General features: G+C 45.0%; 1 protein-coding gene across 13 annotated transcripts in view; it reads right to left on the bottom strand.

Moving 5' to 3' along the window:
* Positions 1–17,236, bottom strand: part of PHF11 (PHD finger protein 11) — a 208,515-nt gene that overhangs the window by 70,409 nt on the left and 120,870 nt on the right. For 12 of the 13 annotated variants that reach the window (XM_068267137.1, XM_068267142.1, XM_068267145.1 and 9 more), the window contains 4 exons: positions 16,386–16,435; positions 15,680–15,732; positions 10,565–10,637; positions 2,004–2,065 (listed from right to left, as the gene is read on the bottom strand). In XM_068267137.1, the coding sequence (XP_068123238.1) occupies positions 2,004–2,065; positions 10,565–10,637; positions 15,680–15,732; positions 16,386–16,435 (238 nt within the window). The remainder of the gene's footprint in view (positions 1–2,003; positions 2,066–10,564; positions 10,638–15,679; positions 15,733–16,385; positions 16,436–17,236) is intronic. The other variant, XM_068267139.1, reaches the window with a different exon arrangement.

Raw genomic sequence — 17,236 nt, 5'->3', positions numbered from 1 at the left:
TCTGCATGTTCAGTAAGCCAGCACCTATTCAGTAAGGAGTTTCTTGGGCAAGTCTCCTTAACATTGCTACTGCCTACTGAGTGCGCTCTAGTGGCTGCCTCGCAAGTGCTTTGAGTCCGACAGGAGAAAGGCGCTATACAAATACTTGAATTAATTACTCAGCCTGCCCACTGCTTGCTCACCCAGCTACCCAGCCAGCCCACTACCCGCTCACCCAGCCAGGTACTCAGCCAGCCCACTGGTGTTATGCTGCCCACTGTGTGATTTACTGCTGAAATGCTGCCCACGTTGTGATTATTTTCTGGTGAAATGTTGCCCACATTGCAATTATTCTCTGCTGAAATGTTGCCCACATTGCGATTATTCTTTGCTGAAATGTTGCCCACATTGGGATTATTTTCTGGTGAAATGTTGCCCACATTGCAATTATTCTCTGCTGAAATGTTGCCCACATTGCGATTATTCTTTGCTGAAATGTTGCACTCATTGCGATTATTTTCTGGTGAAATGTTGCCCACATTGCGAATATTTTTCTGGTGAAATGTTGCCCACATTGCGATTATTCTTTGCTGAAATGTTGCACTCATTGCGATTATTTTCTGGTGAAATGTTGCCCACATTGCGATTATTCTTTGCTGAAATGTTGCACTCATTGCGATTATTTTCTGGTGAAATGTTGCCCACATTGTGATTATTTTCTGGTGAAATGTTGTCCACATTGCAATTATTCTCTGCTGAAATGTTGCACTCATTGCGATTATTTTCTGGTGAAATGCTGCCCACATTGCGATTATTCTTTGCTGAAATGTTACACTTGTGATTATTCTCTGCTGAAATGCTGCACACATTGCGATTATTTTATGGTGAAACACTGCCACATTATGATTATTTGGCACCTATGGGGGGGGGGCCCATCCAAATTCTTGCAAGAGGGCCCAGTGATTTCTAGTTACGCCCCTGACTACTACCTAAACTAGGGATACCTATAGACCTGGATATCTATACTGGGGACACCTATAGTATGTCTACATTTGGACACCTATAGACCTGGCTACTGTACTTATACTAATTATTTATATAGCGCCAACATATTACGCAGCGCTGTACAGAGTATGTATTGTTTTGTCACATAACTGTCCCACAGAGGTGCTCACAATCTAATCCCTACCATAGTCATATGTCTATGTATGTATCGTAGTCTAGGGCCAATTTTTAGGGGAAGCCAATTAACATTATACTTATCTGTATCGTATGTTGTTGGGATGTGGGAGGAAACCAGAGTGTCTTAAGGAAATACACACAGACAAAGGGAGAACATACAAACTCCTTGCAGATGTTGACCTGGCTAGGATTCGAACCAGGAACCCAGCGCTGCAAGGCGAGAGTGCTAACCACTACGCCATCATGCTGCCATACCACTGTACTATATTGTACTTACATCTTCAGCAGTACTTCACGGAGTACGTAGTCATGTCACTGACTATCCTCTGAGGAACTTACAATCTAATTCTCCCATAGTCTAATGTCCTACCATATTATTATGTATTTATATAGCACTGGCATATTCTGCAGCACTTTGCAGAGAACAGTCATGTTACTGACTTTTCTCAGGGGAGCTCACACTCTAATACCTACCACTATTTTGTGCGAGAGAACACTGGCTAATGTGTGGGGTTTTTTTTGGGGGGGGGACATTTCCTACTTGCTTTTTTAAGGTCACTCTACTCATACCCAGGGAGAAACCATGGCCCCACTGACTTTGGGCTGCACTGTTACGAGGATATTTTAATTAGCCACACCCACAGCGTTATGGACACGCCCACTGCATTCTGTGGCCACGCCCACTTTTCGCCGCGGCGCGCTTCGCGCGCCGCCAAGGTTCTCCTAGGGGGCGCCGTAGGTTTGGTGTGCCTAGGGGGGCCCAAACCCTAAATACAGCCCTGGTTTAAACTATACATTTTTTGTAAACAATACAGTAATACAAAGATGAGCAGAATACTTACATTAGAATCACTTACATTACAATCATTGTCTTCAGGCATTTCTTGAGACATGGACAAAGAACCTGAAATGAAATTCAAATATAGCTTTTTGGTAATGCTGACAGTGTGTAAACAAAGAAAAACCTTTAACCGAAAATGATAAGGGCTCCTGTACTGTAGCATATTCTTTTGGTCATTGTTGGGGTGGGGGAAGTGTTAGGAATGGTGGACTGGGTGCTAGGTCAAAAGGCGGTAAAAAAAAAAAAAGTGTTTGTTGAAGGACAACTGTGGTGAGAGGTATTTGGAGGTTGCCATATTTATTTACTTTTAAAGAGACTCTGAAGCGAGAATAAATCTCGCTTCAGAGCTCAAAGTTAGCAGGGGCATGTGTGCCCCTGCTAAACCGCCGCTATCGCGCCGCTAAACGGGGGTCCCTTCACCCCCAAATACCCCCCCCCCCCCCCCGCACGACTTGGTCAGACATTTGGTCGCTCCTGGAGGCAGGGCTAACCTCCGCAGCCCTGCCTCCAGTCGCGTCTATCAGCGGCGCATCGCCGCCTCCCCCCCCGCCCCTCTCAGTGAAGGAAGACTGAGAGGGGCGGGGGAGAGGCGGACATACGCGCTGACAGACGCGCGTGGGGCAGGGCTGCGGAGGTTAGTCCTGCCCCAACCAGGAAGCGCTCCCCCGCTGCACCGAGGGGATTTGTGGGATCAGGGACCCCTGTTAAGCCGCGGGATAGCGGCGTTTTAACAGGGGCACACATGCCCCTGCTATTTATGAGGTCTGAAGCGAGATTTATTCTCGCTTCAGACTCTCTTTAAGTAATACCAGTTCCCTGGCAATCCTGCTAATCTTCTGCCTCTAATACTTTAAGCCATAGACCCTGAACAAGCATGCAGCCGATCAGGTGTTTCTGACATTAATCAGTTTCTGAAATTAATTCAGATCTGACAAGATTAGCTGTATGCTTATTTCTGGTGTGATTCAGACACTACTGCAACCAAATAGACCAGCAGGGCTGCCAGGGAACTCGACCTGGCGAGGCTGGCTGCACCAGCGGAGGACATCAGGAGCAAACGGAGCTGCGGCAAAGACACAGGACGGCTGCCACGGGCTGGAGGAAGCCCCAGGTAAGTGGATCTTTTTTTTTTCTAGCTTAGACAATTGCTTTAAAGTTATGCATCAATTAATTTACTAAGGAGACCCCCCAAGGCTACCCTTCAGACTACTGTGCCTGTCGCTGATCCTTTGCCTGTACCCACCCCACCAAGTCCCTGTCGATATTCGGCCCCAATATACACCGCCCCTCATTGGCACTCGTTGCTCTGTGATACTGGGAACTCCGTCAAAGCATCTTTCAAGCTTCCAATGAGGCTCCCCAGTAGTCCACTGGACCAATGAGAACCCTCCTTGAGGATCACTGCAGAGCGACCGAAAGCAAGGGTGCCAGGATAGCCTATATGTACTTAAAGTTGGTATAGCGCTCAACAACAACAACCTAACTATAATCCTGAAAAAAATTCAGTCCCATATATAATAGAACAGTTCCGTTATATATTTTCATAAAAAGTCCAGGTACATAAGTCCATCATTCATCTGTCATCTTCATTGTGAATGTTAAGAAACTATATACGCTCACCAGATATGTAGGCCAACCCAAAACTGATCGGCATAAGCGCTTGTGACACTAGTCAATTACATCCACACGAACCACTTTGCTCCACTGGCAGCTCCTCCGTGCTCAGGTCATGCAAATAAAACACACAGCCTTAGGGTAATACTGTTTGGCATATATGATTACACCACTCCCTTTTAAGGCTCAATCTCCAGTGGTTCCCTGAGTTTAAATTACACCCAGTGCACCTCCACCAGATTTCAATAAAGCCTCGCACCGTATGTTTGCGCTGACCCAGCACAGACCAGCCAAAGCGCATTATGTAGTTCAATCACACTGTATCTGTAAACCAGTTATTCCCTAGAACTCAAACAGGGCCCAACATAGCGTAATTCCGTTTACTAAAATAAAAAAATATAAAATAGTGCACTCACAAGGTAAAAAAGTTATATGCGCATATCACAAACAGCTAGCGTCTCCTTCGCTCCGTAGGCTCCGCCCTACTAGTTTCGTCACAAGACTCATCAGGGGCATGGCCTATCGGAGCCAGGAGACGTCATTAAATCTAATTGCAAAAGTCACATGGTACACAACAACGCCGCCCACCTCAGTGTCATTAATTCGCCGCTATTCCCCGCTCTTCAAGCCCGCGGCTACTGTGAAGGGAGGACAGTGAGGACTACATCTCCCATAATTCCTAGAGCACTCCATAATATATCCAAAAGGGTGCTCCTCGACATCATCCACTGCGCACCAATCCAATACAAAAACTACACTACCCATAATTCCCCTAGCTGCACGTGACAGTCTCTCCTCTAATAAGCTTCCCGATCCTAGCGCTTACAATAAACTGTACTACAAATCCCATATGACTACGCTCCTAACAGAGTCCCATATACTAAACTAAAACAAAAAATATTAAACAAATATTAAAAAATTAGCAAAAGGGTAAATTTATAAAAAATATATAAATCTATAAGAATATAGATATATAGACAGCGCTACATTCTCATATAGAGGCACTGTCCTTAACTCACTTAAAGTGAATGTTTACCGTTTTTTTTTTTTTAAAAGTCAGATACTCACCTAAGGAGAGGGAAGGCTCGGTCCTAATGAGCCTTCCCGCTCCTCTCCCGGTGCCCGGTCCCGCGCAGGATCCCCCGTGGCAGTATTCGACCAGTTTGGTCAAATACTGCCACTTCCGCATGCTGAAGGGAGCTTTCGGAAGCCTTCGGGAGCACTCGGGCTCCCGAAGACGGGCCGCTCCATACTACGCATGCGCGAGCGCCCTCTATGACGCACTCGCGCGTGCGTAGTATGGAGCGGCCCGTCTTCGGAAGCCCGAGTGCTCCCGAAGACCTCCGAAGTCCCTGCGGCGGCAGACGCGAACGGGGGAGCCAGCGCAGCACCGAGGGCACCGGGAGAAAAGCGGGAAGTCTCATTAGGACCGAGCCTTCCCTCTCCTTAGGTGAGCATCTGACTTTTTTATTTTTAAAACGGTATCCACTTTAAACAGCACAATACTTAAAGGGACAGTACTTAAAGGGGAACCCCACCTATATATAAAAAAACGCAGCTCATGAATGGCACATCAGTTGACACACAAGTTCATAACACCCCCAGATATAATGAGACAATACAACACCCCATTCCCCTCCAATTACATAGTAATTATAATAATACTAATAATAATAATAATTTCAAAGAACAGCAGCCACACGAAAAGGGGAGACTAACATCTAAAAAAATTGACATCTCAAAAATTGCATAACCTCAATACCCACACAAGCAATTTGTCAATATAATCAATATAATTTCATAGTGATTACAATGTTAACACCTGAGAGACCATCATCCCTAAACAGAGCGGAATGACACATCAAGCAGGTACCAACATCAAACCATATAAACAATATATCAGTCCCCAAATTCTCAATCATCAGCAATAAAACAGTTTATGTCCCTAGGGGACAGGATCCTTAATTCATAAATCCATCTTGTTTCTAGCTTAGATATTTCCCTAATCTTATGACACCCCCTCCATCTGGTGGTTAATTTCTGTAGCCCGCAGAACCTAATCACTCCCGCATCCTGCCCATGTTTCTCTGCAAAATGTCTGGAGACACTATGTGCCCTAAAACCATTGGTATTATTAACATGCTCAGCAATACGCTGTTTGAGAGCTCTCTTGGTCCGTCCCACATACTGCAGCCCGCATGGGCACCATATGCAGTATACCACATGCGTGCTGCAGCAGTGGATAAATTCCCTTATCTTATGACTTCTACCTGTTTGGAAAGACACAACTTCCTTTGTTCTGACACCTTGTGCCCGTTCACACCCCACAAACTGGTGACATGGGTAAAAGCCCACATTCCCCCACATATCAGTTTTATTACCAACTGTTGGTCTTTTTTCTACCCTCCTACAAAAAAGTGTCCCTTCCTCCACCCTGATCTGTTCTACCACTTCCTCCAATTGTGCCCAATTATAACCTTTCTCTACAAAACGATCAATCAGCATGTTGGATCAAGCAAAGGAGGATCCGCAGTCACAGCAAAGTGATAAAAGCTCGTATTCTTTATTGAAAAAGCCACAAAAAATGACACAGATAGGACCACAAATTGACTGACGCGTATCGGGCTCAAAGTTTGCCCTTAATCATAGTCATACAGGTTCTGAAAGAGGCGGGGACTTTATAGCAGAAGGAGAGGGGAGGGAGAAAAACTCACATCCACTCAATCTGAAGGAAGCCACAACCTCTTAAAGGGAACAAAGTACATCTTATAATAAACACTTCTTGTTTTAGGAGAAGCCTATAATGGTCACCTCCCCTGATTGGAGAGACAACTCGTTCTACACCCTGATATTTAAAGGAGGTCATATTCCCATTATGACAGTTCTCAAAGTGTTTCGAAACAGCAGATTTTTTGAAAGTGTTTCAGCTAGTCGCGCAGTAGTGTTCACCTATCTTTGCTCGAAGATTGCGGGTGGTGCACCCCACATACTGGATGCGACAGCTGGTACACGAAATTACATAAATTGTATGTTTAGTATCGCAATTAATATACTGCAGAATGGGAAAAGACCTATTTGTTGTGTATGAAAAGATAGAGGTTCCTTTGTAATGACACCTGCAGTAATGACATGTAGTAAAGCCACAGGGATAAGATCCTACTGTGCTTAACCAGGTCGGGGTACGTATAGAGGCCGGAGACCTAAAAAGGCTAGGGGACAAGAGGGACCCTAGAGTGCATGCCTTACGGGAAGAAAAACGGCACCCTGTATCCAGAACCTGTTTCAGTTTGGGATCTGAATGTAAAACTGGGAGGTATTTCTTAATAGTGTCTACAATATTTTTATATTCTAAACTATATTCTGTTACAAACGTAACAGTACTCTTCCCTGTTCGTCTGTGTCTACCCTTGTTACTATCTAAAAGTTCAGTCCTGGATTTTTTGGCCACCTTATTACGACTAGTTTTTAAATGCCTAGCTGTATATCCTCTCTGCCGTAGCCTGTACTCGATCAGACTGCACTCCTTATTAACACCCTCCAAAGTAGAACAGTTGCGAATTGCTCTGACAAATTCGCCTGTCGGTATGGCATCAATGGTGTGTCTGGGATGACAAGAATTGGCTAAAAGAATAGAATTTCCTGATGTCGGTTTCCGGAAAGTGCATGTAGAAATTGTCTGTGACACAGGAGCACCTGTTAGTGTGAGATCTAAATAATCAATCGAAATTGCATGGGTGTTCATTGTAACTATCAAATTTAATTGATTATCATTTAGATAATTCAAAAAGGACTCCAAAGTGTCAGGGGGACCCTCCCACACTAACAACAAATCGTCTATGTACCTGCCATACCATTGTATATGGGAGGCAAAAGGATTATCATCCCCAAAAATGCAGAGCTCCTCCCACCAACCCATATATAGGTTGGCCAGGGAGGGGGAAAAGTTTGCCCCCATAGAAGCTCCGCACCTCTGGAGATAAAACTGGGAATCAAAGACGAAAAAGTTGTGCGTGAGAAGGTACTCAACTGCTATGAGCAAAAAAGACTGTAGTGAAAAATCAGCATGTTGGATTGTACCATAAAATCTACTTCATTAGAACAATTCCTCCATATCTTCCCGATCTGACCCCTAGGGATGTTATCCATCCACTTAGGGTGGTGACAACTAGATTTAGGTATATACGAGTTTCTATCAGTTTTTTTTAAAACGTTTTGGAACCCAACACTCCATCCCTCTTCATTACCACTATGTCCAAAAAATCTATTTTTTTTTTTACTATAGTGAGATCAATCTCTAATGTATTACAATTCAACCACTGAATATTTTGCTGTAACTCATCTTCATTACCCTCCCATATCCAAAATATTCCATTTTGTCACTTTCCCAGGATAGCCTGGCATGCAGCTGAGGACTCCGACTCCAGGTACCCAAAATTGATCCGACTCTTCGACTCCACAGCTCTTGCAGGGCTATGGAGTGGGTACAAAACCATCCAACTTTAGCTCCAACTCCTCAGTTTATGAAACACCCGATTCCACAGCCCTGGTGGCTGCAGCGGTGGATGTCGGGTGGGTGCATGCGCATCTCGCATGGAAGCGAGGCAGTGATAGGCCAATGCAGATCTCGCAGGGAAGCGAGGCAGTGATAGGTACATGCGTATCTCCCAGGGAAGCGAGGCAGTGATAGGTACATGCGTATCTCCCAGGGAAGCGAGGCAGTGATAGGTACATGCGTATCTCCCAGGGAAGGGAGGCAGTGATAGGTGCATGCACATCTCCCAGGGAACCGAGGCAGTGATAGGTACATGCGCATCTCCCAGGGAAGCGAGGCAGTGATAGGTGCATGCGTATCTCCCAGGGAAGCGAGGCAGTGATAGGTGAATGCGCATCTCCCAGGGAAGCGAGGCAGTGATAGGTGAATGCGCATCTCCCAGGGAACCGAGGCAGTGTTAGGTGCATGCGTATCTCCCAGGGAAGCGAGGCAGTGATAGGTGCATGCGCATATCCCAGGGAAGCGAGGCAGTGATAGGTGAATGCGCATCTCCCAGGGAAGCGAGGCAGTGATAGGTGCATGCACATCTCCCGGGGAAGTGAGGCAGCAGTGCCATGGTGCTGAAGGACAGTAACCACAGCACAAAACCTCACTCCCTATTGCCAGACAAACAGGAGCATCTCAGTAATGCTCTTAAAGCTCTGACACTGCTACAGTGACGTCAGCGATTGGATTTGCCAGTAATTCTCATGCAATAGCCAGGTGATAAGTAGCTTGCATGCTGTGAAATATGTATCACTCCAAATTGGATATAGAGTCTCCCAGGGCTGTGGAGTCGGTCCAAAAATCCACCGACTCCGACTCCTCAGTTTAGGATTTCACCGACTCCGACTCCTCGACTCCGACTCCTCTAATTTGCATATTACAATTTGTTGATTAAAAGTATGTAACATGAAATTCGTCTCTTAACTGCCAACGCTTAGGAATTTTACAAGACAACTGAAGTGAGAAGGATATGTAGACTACTATATTTATTCCATTTAGACTAAAACTAGTCCTTGGTAAGAGTACTTGTAAAAGGTACAAACCGGAACAAAGAACATCTATCAGGCCCTAGGCAATGTAAGTGTGGGTACATGTAAGTGTGATGTGCAAGTACTCTGCAGGGGAATGAGGAGATTGTAAACAGACAACACCTCTGTGTTCAATGTGCACAGCATTCTCAGTGGATTCCCTGCAGCTCTGTGGGGAGTGCATATGTAGAGTATAGTACTACTGTGTAACAAAGTAAACCTGAGACTGATGAAATTAAAGTTTTATACATACCTGGGGCTTCCTCCAGCCGCCTTCAGGATAATCCATCCCTCGTTGTACTCCTCCACCACCTGGATCTTCTGCTATGAGTCCAGGTACTTGAGCCAGTCGGGCGTAGTGCGCATGCACACACTCCACCGCCAGGAGCATACTACACCTGTGCAGCACTATTGCGCAGGTGCAGAATGTTCCTGGCTGTGGGAGCGGCATGCGGCCGGACAGCGCTGACTGGCTGAATTACCAGGACTCTTAGCCGAAGATCCGGGTGGTGGAGGACAGCGAGGGACTGATTAGCCTGAAGGGGGCTGGAGGAAGCCCCAGGTATGTATAAAACTTTACTTTTCATCCGTCTCAGGTACCCTTTAATTTGCAGTCACTAAACCAAATTTTAACAACATATCAAATTATTTGATTTCATCAGCAAAGGGAGTGCATACATTTGCATAAATCAGCATCAATGCAGAATTATTTCCATCTCATTGACCATCTCTATTAGTGACACAGCTACACATCAGGCTTTATTCTTACAGCATAGATGTTATTTAGTATATATGAGATTCCTGTGTACACATCATATATACAGTCACAATCAGATATGTATATCTGACCTTAAAAATACGGGGACTGCTTTATTGAAGCAGCACAAGTAACTAATTTTGATTGGTTTATTTCATTTTTGTGGACTAAGCACAGCTATTACTGTATATATACTGTATATATACATTATTTTTAATGACTATTATCTGAGAAATAGAACATTTTATCATATTTTCTATTTTAATTACAGTTACAAATTCATTAGGAGTCGGAGCATTTTTCCCCGACTCCGACTCCAGGCACCCAAAATTGCCCGACTCCACGACTCCGACTCCACGACTCCGACTCCACAGCCCTGGAGTCTCCACCCCACTCTACAATAGATTATAAGCTCGAGGGGCAGGGTCCTCTCCTAGTATTTCCTGCTCTTGCTGTACTTTTTGGCACTACTGGATTCTTTGCATTTGTGTTGCTAGATGTTCTGCATTGTGATGAACTATTCATGTATCTTTGCTCCCTACTACCATCTGTTTTGTTCTCTGTGCGGTGCCATGGAAGATGTTGCCATACAAAAAAAATAGAATTATAATATTAATCCTTTTTACCACCAACTTCATCGTACACCTGAGAATAGGCATTCCTTTCATCCGGGCTCATAGTCGGCAAAGCTGCTTGAAGCTGAAATGATAAAGAAACATTGTTTTAAATTAAAGGTTAATGATAATTATAATAAAAAAAACTCTAGTCACTAAACAGACATTTGGGACCATTCACATCTTTTTAAATGGCTTAGGTTGTTTCTCCTACACAAATGTGGCTGGATGGTGTAATAAATGGTTAAGGGCTCTGCCTCAGTAGACCTGGGTTTGAATCTCGGCTCTGTCTGTTCAGTAAGCCAGCACCTATTCAGTAGGAGACCTTTGGCAAGTCTCCCTAACACTGCTACTGCCTATAGAGCATGTCCTAGTGCAGTGATGGCGAACCTATGGCACACGTGCCCGAGGCGGCACGCGGAGCCGTCTCTGTGGGCACACGTGCGGTATCCGCTACCATCATTAATCCCACTACCCCAGCCACTGAGAACTTCACATGCAGTGATGAGTCGTTCGCAAAGAGCCGGCTCTAAGAGCCGATTCTCTTCAGGGAACGAGAGGAGCCGATGCCTGCCGAGGGAAGAGCCTAAGCTGTGCCCCCACCCCCTCTCCGCTCTGCTCACAGGGGCGCCTGGTCAAACGTCAGCACGTCCTGTCAGCGCGGGACTTTCGGCTGGCTGCAGGAAGGTAATCGTGGAGCTGCGTGCCGCCCCCGGGAGAGGAGACTTCTGTCAGGTGAGTAAATTATTTTTTTTGCAGGTATTTTCCCACATCACGTTATTTTCTGCTGACATGTTGTCCACATTGCGTTACTTTCTGCTGACATGTTGCAACATTGCGTTATTTTCTGCTGACAGGTTGTCCACATTGCGTTATTTTCTGCTGACATGTTGCTCACATTGCGTTATTTTCTGCTGACATGTTGCCCACATTGCGTTATTTTCTGTTGACATGTTGTCCACGTTGCATTATTTTCTGCTGACATGTTGTCCACATTGCGTTATTTTCTGCTGACATGTTGCCACATTGCGTTATTTTCTGCTGACATGTTGTCCACGTTGCATTATTTTCTGCTGACATGTTGCCCACATTGCGTTATTTTCTACTGACATGTTGCCCACATTGCGTTATTTTCTGCTGACATGTTGCCCACATTGCGTTATTTTCTGCTGACATGTTGCCCACATTGCGTTATTTTCTGCTGACATGTTGCCACATTGCGTTATTTTCTGCTGACATGTTGTCCACGTTGCATTATTTTCTGCTGACATGTTGTCCACATTGCGTTATTTTCTGCTGACATGTTGCCCACATTGCGTTATTTTCTGCTGACATGTTGTCCACATTGCGTTATTTTCTGCTGACATGTTGTCCACATTGCACTATTTTCTGCTGACATGTTGCCCACATCATGTTATTTTGTGCTGACATGTTGCCCACATTGCGTTTATTTTCTGGTGCCTGGGGTAACTGTTGCTGCATTTATTATTTAATGGTCATAGTTGGCTATATTTGCTGCTTTGGGGTTACTGTATACTAATAAATAGCATCACACAGTTTCTGCACACCCATGATGCGAATCCTCGTTTCACCACATTATGGTGGAAACACAGCTTTCTTATGCCTCGCTGTTACATCATTACGCTAGCTCCGCCCATACAATGTCATGGCCACGACCATTTTTCAGCAACACCCCCCCCCCCCCCCCCCCATTGGCACTCAGTGATAAATAAGTCGATTTTGGGTCGCAGCTTGGGCACCTGGCCTCTGAAAGGTTCGCCATCACTGTCCTAGTGGCTGCAGCTCTGGTGCTTTGAGTCTGCCAGGAGGAAAGCGTGATATAAATGTGTCTCGTCTCGTATGCAATCCATAGTGAATGGAAGTTGTTTCTTACGCTGACCACACACCTTTCAATCTTGATTTTTCAATAACACATTTCATTCAATAAAATTATCACATCCATGTACAGAAAAAATGAACTGACAAGTTAAAGTGTACCGGAGTGTACTGGAGGCAAACCTCAGGTGCACAAATAAATACTTGCCTAAGAATAGGTAAGCCTCAGAATCCTATAGAGCAGGGGTCTTAAACTCAATTTACCTGGGGGGCCGCAGGAGGCAAAGTCAGGATGAGGCTGGGCCGCATAAGGAATTTCACAATCGCGGCGCATCGCCGCCTCTGCCTGCCCCTCTCACTCTTCCTTCACAGAGAGGGGCGGGGAGAGGCGGCGATCTGTGCGGCGATTGACATCAGGAGGGGCAGAGCTGAAGCTGAAAGCTCTGCCCCTTCCAGGAAATGCTGGTGGATTGCCCCGCGGGCGATTTGGGGGCTCTGCAGCCCTCGTTTAGCGGCGGGGATGCGGCGGATTACTTGGGAGCACTGAAGCGAACTATAAGGAAGCTTTTGCCAGCGAGGGCCACAAAATATTGTACCGAGGGCCGCAAATGGCCCGCGAGCCGCAAGTTTGAGACCCCTGCTATAGAGGCTTTCCACGTCTTCCTCCAGTCCCCCTTCACCAAACCCAGAGCCACAGACAAGGGCTTGTCGGGAATTACACTGGGGCCGCGCTCCTCTTCAGCCGTACTCTATCAGTACAGTCATGTCTGCAAAGTAAGCCGGAGCGGCTTGTGTGCCACGCAGGTGCAACACGGCTATGCTTGTGCCAGAAGTAGAGCACGGCCCAGATGTGCAAGAGGATCCCAGGCAGTGGCGAAGGACAACATGGGAAGCCTCTGTAGGATCCAGAGGCTTCCCTCTCATTAGGTAAGCATTTGCTTTTTAGTGTTTTTAGGCCTCTGGTTCTCTTTTAGAACAATTATTATTATTATTATTATTTAGTATTCATATAGCGCCGACATCTTATGCAGCGCTGTACAGTATTTATTGTCTAGTCACTGACTGTCCCTCACAATCTAGTCCCTACCATAGTCATATGTCTATGTATGTATCGTGTGGTGTATGTATCCTAGTCTAGGGCCAATTTTTACTTATCTGTATGTTTTTTGGGTGTGGGAGGAAACCTGAGTGTCGGGAGGAAACCCATGCAGACACGGGGAGAACATACAAACTCCTTGCAGATGTTGACCTGGCTGGGATTGAACAAGTGAACAGTTGTGAGCTTATTCAATTGAACACAATAATTTTATAAAGAGGGTGTAATGCTAAGGAAAGAATTATTAGTTCAATATACCATAATTGCTAAGGAAAGCCCACACTTGTTGCAAGGAACAGAGGGAGAGCCAGAACATTTTAACTAATTAAATTATTACTTTAAAACACTGAATTGATCATTTTAAAATTTTAAGTAGATTGGAAAAAAATCTCTACGTATGTGGCAGCCATTATTCTTGTATCCACCATGTAACATTATGCAGGGTACTACACTAAACGGAGAGCAGACCCAGTGGTTTTCTGCTGCTCTAAAGGTGGTCACTAACGATACAATTTGCCATACGATCGTTTCTGAACGATTATTTGTATGAACGATCAGAAATGAATGTTTGGGACTACTAACGGACGAAAATCGCCTAACCAATCCGATCATATTGACTGGATTGATTCAAGATTCGGATCGGTTTCATTCATCTGATTAGATTGGTTAGAAGAATTTTGTCTGTTAGTGGTCCCAAACATTCATTTCCGATCGTTTGTATAAATAATTGTTCCTAAACGATCGTTCGGAAAATTGTATTGTTAGTGGCCACCTTAACATTGGCTACTTTCTGGTCTGCTCCAGATAATAATTGGAGATCAGAAAGAAGATGCATCATTTTTCTGTAATCTATTTAAATCACATCTGGAGTGAGAGGGATATGGAGGCTGACATAATCATTTCCTTTTAAAGAAAACCTGTACTAAAAAAAACATCCCCTGGGGGGTACTTACCTCGGGAGGGGGAAGCCTCAGGGTTCCAATGAGGCTTCCCCCATCCCTGTAGTTGCAGGCAATCCAGCGCTGGCTCGCCCGGAGCGTCCAGCAATCCTCTCCCGACAAGGCTTGATATATTTACCTTGCAGGCACAGTAGTGGCTCTTCCTTCGGGTAAGGCGGAAATAGCCGAACCCGATCGGATCCGCTCTACTGCGCAGGCACAAAAAGACTCGTGCCTGCGCAGTAGAGCGGCTCGATCGGGTTTGGCTATTTTTGTCTCACCCGAACGAAAAGCCGCTAGTACGCCTGCGCTGGATCCCGGCAAGGTAAATATTTACATCACCGCACTTTGTGGGACCCGGGCAGGCTGACGGAGGCACGCAGGAGGACGGGGGAAGCTTCTTTAGGATCCAGAGGCTTCTCCCTCCCGAGGTGAATACCCCCAGGGGCATTTTATTTGAATACAGGTTTCCTATAAGCAATGCACACTGCCTGACTGTCGTGCTGATCCACTGCCTCTAATACTTTTAGCCATAGATCCTGAAAAAGCATGCAGATCAGGTGCTCTGAGGGCTCGTTCACACTAGAGGCGCTTTTGACTTTTTTTAAACGCTGATGATTTTTCAAAAGCGCCCTAAAAGCGGCTACACCTGCTTTCCTATGGTGAAGTTCACATTGGGGCGTTCCATGCCCTGTCAGTTGACATAAGCGCTCCATGGACCATGTTTGAGGCGATTTTGCCTCAATGTAAGGTATAGGAAAAACGCAAAACGCTCACAAACTCACTTTGTGCAGCGATTGAGTTCGCGTTTTTAAGAATAAATACATTGTATTTATTCATTTTCGGGGCCAAATGAATCACTTGCTGACTTACGTCGGGAAGTGATTTAAATAATCGCTCTGCTAAAGCACTTAAAAAAAATGCTTAGCAAAAACGGACAACACACGGAAATCACAAAACAAAAACGCGTCAAAAAACGCCCAACGCGAACGGACACGCTATTGGAACGCAAAGGGAACGAGGCCTGACTGAAGCCTGACTGGATTAGTGGCATGCTTGTTTCAGGTGTGTGATTCAGACACTATTGATGCATGAAAGATCAGCAGAACTGCCAGGCAATGTGGATTTTTTCTCAGTACTGGATTGGATATTTGAAATAAACACAGTGAAACGTTGTGGTACATTTGCTTTGGTAACACACCTACACTGTGGGTACACCTGAGGATCATAATATAACACGACAGCTAAATCTCATACCTCTGGATTATCTCTTTTTGTTTTACGTTTCTTATTTCTTTTTGGATATCCACCTACATGAAAAAATTCACAGTGAAGCAACAAATATAAAAAGACTGCGTTTTTGATACTCTGGACAAGACTGAGTGTCTTATATTCCCACCCACACAGCTGCACCCCTCCCAGATACACATATCCTGAACGACAACACTACCATCCGCCCTACCCCTCAAGCCCACTGCCTAGGTGTCTTCCTGGACTTGGCATTCCTTTGCACACCACATCCAAAGTATTACTCGATCCTGCAACTTCCACCTCCACAACATCTGCAGGATCCGCTCCTACCTGTCCCCTGACACCACTAAGCTCCTTATCCATGCCCTTGTCATCTCCCACTTGGACTATTGCTTTTGCAATTCCCTTTTATCGGGCCTCCCCTCAAACCTAATTGCCCCCCTTCAATCAGTAATAAATGCAGCAGCCAGACTGATCAACTACTCTCATCGCAGCACCTCTACAACTCCCCTCTTTAAAGCCCTCCACTGGCTCCCTATCCGCTTCAGGATCAATTTCAAAATTCTGTGCTTAGCCTACAAATCTTAAGCAGCCCATACACTACTCGATTTTCCCTTCTTAGTTCCTTAATATTTTTTCATGCATAGTATTTTATCATTGTAGAATGAACTATCTGTCCCCTGTGTAATCGGGCTAGTGACATTATACTTACTAATTGAAAGAGATCGATGTATGAGTGGTTCACAGGAGCTGCTCTGTGTACTGTTAGAACAAAAATGATATTAAGATCTAAGAACATAATAATCAATAATGTTTAAACTAATTTAATGAAATGTGGGTTTCCTTTCACTGATAGCCATAAGTCTGTAGATTTAGCCAACTCTAGATCCACCCAATGGCATGTAAAATAAAGTGGTTCTCCTTTGCCAGCAATCTGTATCAGGTCTCTGCTCTTCAAAGAAGAATTGAACACTTTTTGTATCATAATGCTCCCTTTTTTAATCTTACTTAAAGAGAATCTGTATTGTTAAAATCGCACAAAAGTAAACATACCAGTGCGTTAGGGGACATCTCCTATTACCCTCTGTCACAATTTCGCCGCTCCTCGCCGCATTAAAAGTGGTTAAAAACAGTTTTAAAAAGTTTGTTTATAAACAAACAAAATGGCCACCAAAACAGGAAGTAGGTTGATGTACAGTATGTCCACACATAGAAAATACATCCATACACAAGCAGGCTGTATACAGCATTCCTTTTGAATCTCAAGAGATCATTTGTGTGTTTCTTTCCCCCTGTTCTCATGCACTGAAGTTTCAGGCTGCTCTTTTATTCCTGCAAACAGCTTTGCCTTTGTCTGTAATTCCTCACTATGTGAAAGCCCAGCCAGCTCAGAGGACGATTTATCCAGCTTGTAAAAGATAAGAGAGAAGAGAGAAGCTGCTCTAATCCTAAATAACACACAGGCAGTGTGCATAGAGAGGCCTGGAAGGGGGAGTTCATAGCAGAACCACAACACTGAAGAACTTGGCAGCCTTCCAGACACAGGCCGACAAGTCTGACAGG

This window comes from Hyperolius riggenbachi, chromosome 2 (assembly GCF_040937935.1).
Source record: "Hyperolius riggenbachi isolate aHypRig1 chromosome 2, aHypRig1.pri, whole genome shotgun sequence".
In the NCBI taxonomy this organism is placed as follows: domain Eukaryota; kingdom Metazoa; phylum Chordata; class Amphibia; order Anura; family Hyperoliidae; genus Hyperolius; species Hyperolius riggenbachi.
Note: the sequence above shows the minus strand (reverse complement) of the source record. Positions and strands in the feature narration are given on the sequence as shown.